Source organism: Takifugu rubripes, chromosome 19, assembly GCF_901000725.2.
Source record: "Takifugu rubripes chromosome 19, fTakRub1.2, whole genome shotgun sequence".
NCBI classification, from domain to species: Eukaryota; Metazoa; Chordata; class Actinopteri; order Tetraodontiformes; family Tetraodontidae; genus Takifugu; species Takifugu rubripes.
Window position 1 is genome coordinate 18979181 of NC_042303.1, and position 6706 is coordinate 18985886.

Below are 6706 nucleotides of genomic sequence, written 5' to 3' on the forward strand. Positions count from 1 at the left end.
TGGTGGCACCACTGCTCCTGGGATGCTCCTGGTGGCACCACTGCTCCTGGGATGCTCCTGGTGGCACCACTGCTCCTGGTGGCACCACTGCTCCTGGTGGCACCACGGCTCCTGGGATGCTCCTGGTGGCACCACTGCTCCTGGTGGCACCACGGCTCCTGGTGGCACCACGGCTCCTGGTGGCACCACTGCTCCTGGTGGCACCACGGCTCCTGGGATGCTCCTGGTGGCACCACGGCTCCTGGTGGCACCACTGCTCCTGGTGGCACCACTGCTCCTGGTGGCACCACTGCTCCTGGTGGCACCACTGCTCCTGGTGGCACCACTGCTCCTGGTGGCACCACGGCTCCTGGTGGAACAGGCTTCATCTGTACCTGCATCAAAACTACACTTTAGATTCCTGGATGTTTCTGAGCAGACAGTCCAGAAACCAAACACAGTGTCGGGTCCACCTCAAGAGCACCTGACGGACTGACTGACGGACTGACGGACCTCTTCCCAATAGACTCACTCAATCCTGGCCGTGCTCCTCCTCCCTGGCTGCCCGCTCCCACATGACTCCTCCCCAATGTTGAGTCTCATGCTGTTCTCTCTTGACCACAGGAGGAAGCCAAGGTTCAGAGCCCTGACATCCAGGAGGACCGTCTCAAGAGGTAGAAACATCTGTCCATCTGTCCATCTGTCCATCTGTCCAAACGCTGTGTGCTGGGTGTCTGGCAGTGGGAAAGTGAATGACCGGGTTTGTCTCACTGAAAGTTGTCAAAGACAAGTCTGTCTGTTATCCCCAGTTTCCACTGACGGCACCTGTTAACCCCCCTCACCTTAGAGGGTTAACCCCCCCTCACCTTAGAGGGTTAACCCCCCCTCACCTTAGAGGGTTAACCCCCCCTCACCCTGACCTCTAAGGTGAGGGGGGTTAACCCCCCTCACCTTAGAGGTCAGGGCCAGGGTTACCCCCCTCACCTTAGAGGTCAGGGCCAGGGTTACCCCCCTCACCTTAGAGGGTTAACCCCCCCTCACCTTAGAGGTCAGGGTTACCCCCCCTCACCTTAGAGGTCAGGGCCAGGGTTACCCCCCCTCACCTTAGAGGTCAGGGTCAGAGGCTGCTGATTCCCATTGGCTGCTGTGTTTGTCAGGAAAAAACGGAGCCGCTCTCACGAGAGGAAGCGCAGCCGCAGGAGCTCCAGTCGAGAGCGGAAACGCAGCCGCGAGAGGCGGAAAAGTCGAAGCAGAGAGCGGCGCTGCAGCCGCGAGAGGGGGGGGCGGTACCGCGACCACCAGAAGCAGTGAGTGGCCGTCATGTGTGTCCTTTGTTCCTAACGCTAGTGAAGAGGACTGAGGGGGGCTGGGGACACCACAACGTCTTCCTGGTGGTTTGGAGCCGGACGCAGCATCTGCTCACATCTGCGGCGCCCCCCCCCCCGTTGGCAGATGTGGGGGTGGAGGCCTCTCTCCAGAACGGTGAAGGTGCCGGTCGGCCAGCCTCCCTCCAGCTGAGCAGCCTCGGCATCAGGGACGTCTCCACCAACGCCGCGTCCTCTCCAACCAGCTTGGATGTCCCACCTGATCTCAGAGTTCATCTCTGTCCTTCAGTGGTTTTTCATTTGTGTCGTTTCTTTTCTGATTTACACTTGAAGGTGCTTTTGGTGATCCGTAAAGTGTGCTGTCATAGTTCTAATCGTTCTCAGATATATAATAACTCAGAAGTTCCAGAGGGTTGGACAGTCGTATTGTACCAAGAGCGCTGTGGTCGGTGGATGTGAGGTTGCACCGTGGTGGCGCGGCCTGTTCTAAAGCTGCCTTTGTGCTTCTCAGGCATCGTCGCTCGAAGAGCAAGAGCCCAGTCAGGAAGGAGAAGAGCCCTGTGAGGAGAGAGAAGAGTCCCATCAGGTGATGAGAGAAAGCTCCACACACTGATCAGGAACTGGCTCGGCTCACATCACTTTGGCTTTGTTCCCTTCGAGGTCACAGAGAAACACGTCACCTGAGGTCATTTCCATTAGCTGTGTTTCACTGGGACCTTTGGAACAAGTGTTAAAGTTCTCACTCATAGTCCAGCTGATTGGTTCTGCAGAGGAGTCCCATGATGACATCAGAGGAGTCCCATGATGACATCAGAGGAGTCACATGATGACATCAGAGCAGCCTCAGAAATGGAGCATTAGAGCTAAACTGTTGTGTAGCAGGTTGTCTCTCTACACAGGAGTGGGTCTCTTCTCCTACGCCTGTGATGCGTTTGTGTGTCTGCTGATGATGCGTTTGTGTGTCTGCTGATGATGCGTTTGTGTGTCTGCTGATGATGCGTTTGTGTGTCTGCTGATGATGCGTTTGTGTGTCTGCTGATGATGCGTTTGTGTGTCTGCTGATGATGCGTTTGTGTGTCTGCTGTGTTCAGGCGTGCTGTAGATAACCTGACCCCAGAGGAGCGTGACGCTCGGACAGTCTTCTGCATGCAGCTTGCTGCCAGGATTCGACCCAGAGACCTGGAAGACTTCTTTTCAGCTGTGGGGAAGGTGCATTTATACTTTATTTTACTGTGTGGACAGAAAGTCAGTGCTTCCAGAATCATTGTGTGTGTGACTGTTTGAACCAAGCTGCTGTCAACGATGAAATGAGTATTCCTCAGCTGCGTGGACGACTCTTACTCAGACTAACCCTAAGCCTAAGCCTAAGCCAGCATTCTGAAGAAAGCACTCCTCCTCAGGTGGGGCAACATGCCAGTGCAGCTCCATGGAGACCCCACGTCCATTCAGACTGAGAGGGGCAGACAAGTGCCTCATGGGACAGGGAGGCTCCATCAGCTGCCTGTCAGAAGCACGTTAGGGACCAGTCTGACGGTGATGCTGATCAACAGCAAAAATCAGGAAAATGTGAGGACGCTTCTCTTGGACTTGGATCAAATGTAGGCAGAGATGAGGAGGAGAAACTCTGGCTGCTGACTGTATGAAACCAAACTATTTAAGTGGACGCCACTCTTGTCAGTCCTCCCTTCCCTCTGAAGCCCTGAGCCACATCTTCATGGGCGATGGCTGCTGACTGTGAAAGGGGCCACCATCAGCCGCCTGCTGCACGGGGATGACCTCAAGCTGTGTGCCAGGAGTACCGGAGACACGGGCTCACCACCCACAGCAGCAGCATCTCCAGATATAATGGAGTCAGACTTCCAGAAGGAGCAGTGCAGATATGGAGGACGGCTCCAAATACCTGTGGATCCCCTGGACAAAATGGCAACCGAGAAGAGACTGTAGCCAAGTGGGCCACAGCCAGACATCTCCAGACAGTGAAGGCAAGTCCTAAAGAGTCGGCTGAATGGGGACAACATGGTGTGATTAACACCTTCACCCCCACCAGTGAGGTGGAGAGAGAAGCCATTGGCAAAAAGACATGAGAGCTCCTCACAATGCACAGGGGGGGTAAACCCCAAGTCCAGCACCCTGAGAAAAGATCTCCAAGGACACCAGAGGGCTGGACAGGGTGCCAAGGGAAGACCTCAGGCAGCAGGAAGCTGTGATGGAGAACGAGCGGGCTGAGATCCTCTTGGACGGCCAGATTCAGACTGAAAAAGGGCTGATGCCGATGCAGCCACACATTTTGGTTGTGGACAAAGTGGAGAAGAGGGCTGTCGTAACAGACGAAGGATCAGGACAAACTCCAGGGTGGTCGGAGCAAAACTTCCATCTTACATTCGAAGTGACAAGTCTGACAAACTTGGACTGTGTGCAATTCTTAAAGGCTAAAAGTGGTCCGTGACTCCTGAAATGCCCAAATAGCTGGTGCTGTTTGGGCCCAAAGGATGGGTTCCAATGATGTGGCTTGTTCTTTGCAGGTTCGTGACGTCAGGATGATCTCCGACAGAAGCTCCCGCAGATCCAAAGGCATTGCTTACATCGAGTTTGTGGAAGCCAGCTCAGTTCCTCTGGCCATTGGGCTGACGGGGCAACGTTTGCTGGGGGTTCCCATCATCGTACAGGCGTCACAGGCAGAGAAGAACCGAGCAGCAGCGGCGGCGGCGGCGGCTGCAGCAGCCAACAACCTGCAGAAAGGAATGATGGGGCCTCTGAGGCTCTACGTGGGCTCGCTGCACTTCAACATCACAGAGGAGATGCTGAGAGGGATCTTTGAGCCATTTGGACGGGTCAGACACACACTTGTGATGAGGCGTGTGGTGTTCGGTGTGTGTGCTAACCCAACTGTCCTTGTGTGCTTATAGATCGAGAACATCCAGTTAATGATGGACACTGACACCGGTCGCTCCAAAGGTTACGGCTTCATCACTGTGAGAACTCGTTATTGGAGAACATTGTTCAGGAACTCATTTGTATCTCCTGATCTGGACCTTCTCCCGTCTGCTGTGTCAGTTTGCAGATGCAGAGTGTGCCAAAAAAGCCCTGGAGCAACTGAATGGCTTCGAACTAGCAGGTCGCCCCATGAAGGTCGGTCATGTGACGGAGCGAAGTGACTCTTCTGGGGCTCCAGCTTTCCTTGATGGAGAAGACCTGGAGCGCTCTGGCATTGACCTTGGAAACCCTGGAAGACTCCAGCTGATGGCCCAACTTTCTGAGGGTGAGAAGGTTGAACTTGGGTCTGCTGAGGTCAAAGCTGCGGCCAAATGCATCTTAAGGAAGGAAGCTGAATTTCCCAGTTTGAACATAGCAAACACCGACTTCTGCTGTCTGAAGAGCTCCCACGGATGTTCTGAGCTGCCTACAGATTCCCAGGTAGACAGCGTAGAAATCCCGGGACAGCCCGGCGACCCCAGATACTGACCGCTACGTGCACAACTCGACAGGACGAGAGCCGCGCTCAAACGCTGTGAATGTGGGATCTGGTCACTTCCCAGTGAAAGAGTCTCAGTTTTGGTTTCCTAGAAACGTAAGAAGGGTCTGGCCGTTCACACTTGGCAGCAGCGTTCTCTTTGTGGTGGGTCACCAAAGACTTCCTATATTTGGGAGTGTGCAGGAACGTTGCTGCGAGCCGAAGCTGTGCTGGCTGCTGCCGGGGCTCCTGCTCATCCTGTGTTACCTGTCAACAGGTCCGGGCCTCCAGATCGCCCCCTCAGCCCAACAGGCTCTGCAGATGAGTGGAGCCATCGCTATCGGAGCAATGGCTGCCGTGTCAGGTCAGTCCAGCTCCTCACAGCGCCGCTGCCTTTCTGGTTTCTGATTGGTTACCAACGTGTAAATGGCTGTCAGGCTTTGCTCGGTCACCGCCACGTTCCACACGGTCACTGTGGCAGCACCGTGAATCTGGAGCGACCCTCCGCACCTACCTTCCCCCGCAGGAAGTAGGGGTAGAGGGGTAGGGTTAGAGGGGTAGGGTTAGAGGGGTTAGGGGTAGAGGGGTAGGGTTAGAGGGTTAGGGTTAGAGGGGTTAGGGGTAGAGGGGTAGGGTTAGAGGGGTTAGGGTTAGAGGGGTAGGGTTAGAGGGGTTAGGGGTAGAGGGGTAGGGTTAGAGGGGTTAGGGGTTAGAGGGGTAGGGTTAGAGGGGTAGGGTTAGAGGGGGTAGGGGTGAGGGGTAGGGTTAGAGGGGTAGGGTTAGAGGGGTAGGGTTAGAGGGGTTAGGGGTAGAGGGGTAGGGTTAGAGGGGTTAGGGGTAGAGGGGTAGGGTTAGAGGGGGTTAGGGTAGAGGGGTAGGGTTAGAGGGGTAGGGTTAGAGGGGTTAGGGGTAGAGGGGTAGGGTTAGAGGGGTTAGGGGTAGGGGTAGAGGGTTAGGGTTAGAGGGGTTAGGGGTAGAGGGGTAGGGTTAGAGGGTTAGGGTTAGAGGGGTTAGGGGTAGAGGGGTTAGGGTTAGAGGGGTTAGGGGTAGAGGGGTAGGGTTAGGGGTAGAGGGGTTAGGGGTAGAGGGGTAGGGGTAGAGGGGTAGGGTTAGAGGGGTAGGGGTAGGAGGGTTAGGGTTAGAGGGGTTAGGGGGGTTAGGGTTAGAGGGTTAGGGTTAGAGGGGTTAGGGGTAGAGGGGTAGGGTTAGAGGGTTAGGGTTAGAGGGGTAGAGGGTTAGGGTTAGAGGGGTAGAGGGTTAGGGTTAGAGGGGTAGGGTTAGAGGGGTTAGGGGTAGAGGGTTAGGGGTAGAGGGGTAGGGTTAGAGGGGTTAGGGGTAGAGGGTTAGGGTTAGAGGGGTTAGGGTTAGAGGGGTTAGGGGTAGAGGGTTAGGGGTAGAGGGGTAGGGTTAGAGGGGGTTAGGGGTAGAGGGTTAGGGGTAGAGGGGTAGGGTTAGAGGGGTTAGGGGTAGAGGGTTAGGGGTAGAGGGTTTAGGGTTAGAGGGGTTAGGGTTAGAGGGGTAGGGTTAGAGGGTTAGGGTTAGGGTTAGAGGGGTAGAGGGGTCAGGGTTAGAGGGGTAGAGGGTCAGGGTTAGAGGGGTAGAGGGTCAGGGTTAGAGGGGTAGAGGGTCAGGGTTAGAGGGGTAGAGGGTCAGGGTTAGAGGGTTAGAGGGGTCAGGGTTAGAGGGGTAGAGGGTCAGGGTTAGAGGGTTAGAGGGGTAGGAAGTATCTGAAATGATCAGGGTTAAACATTTATTGAACGTGTTTCCTGTTTGGTTCGATCTGAACAGCGTTGATGAAGCTTCACAGGCGATTAGATCAGAGCTGGAGCGCCAAGACGCTCGCCATGAGATTAGCGTTGCTGCTCCACCAGGGGGCGCTGTGACCCAATCAATGATGCTTCATCTTCTTTTTTCAGCTGCCATGAATCCAGCGCTCAACATCAACATTCCC

The 6706-nt window shown here is 55.3% G+C and overlaps 1 protein-coding gene across 1 annotated transcript in view; it reads left to right on the top strand.

Annotated features, from left to right (window-relative positions):
• Positions 1 to 6706, top strand: part of LOC101062956 (RNA-binding protein 39-like) — a gene marked incomplete at its 3' end in the record, with an annotated part of 12986 nt that extends 6280 nt beyond the window's left edge. The window contains exons 3-11 of the mRNA XM_029826084.1: positions 604 to 653; positions 1137 to 1286; positions 1816 to 1890; positions 2396 to 2513; positions 3827 to 4135; positions 4211 to 4276; positions 4359 to 4563; positions 5033 to 5119; positions 6672 to 6706. Coding sequence (XP_029681944.1) covers positions 604 to 653; positions 1137 to 1286; positions 1816 to 1890; positions 2396 to 2513; positions 3827 to 4135; positions 4211 to 4276; positions 4359 to 4563; positions 5033 to 5119; positions 6672 to 6706 — 1095 coding nt within the window. The remainder of the gene's footprint in view (positions 1 to 603; positions 654 to 1136; positions 1287 to 1815; positions 1891 to 2395; positions 2514 to 3826; positions 4136 to 4210; positions 4277 to 4358; positions 4564 to 5032; positions 5120 to 6671) is intronic.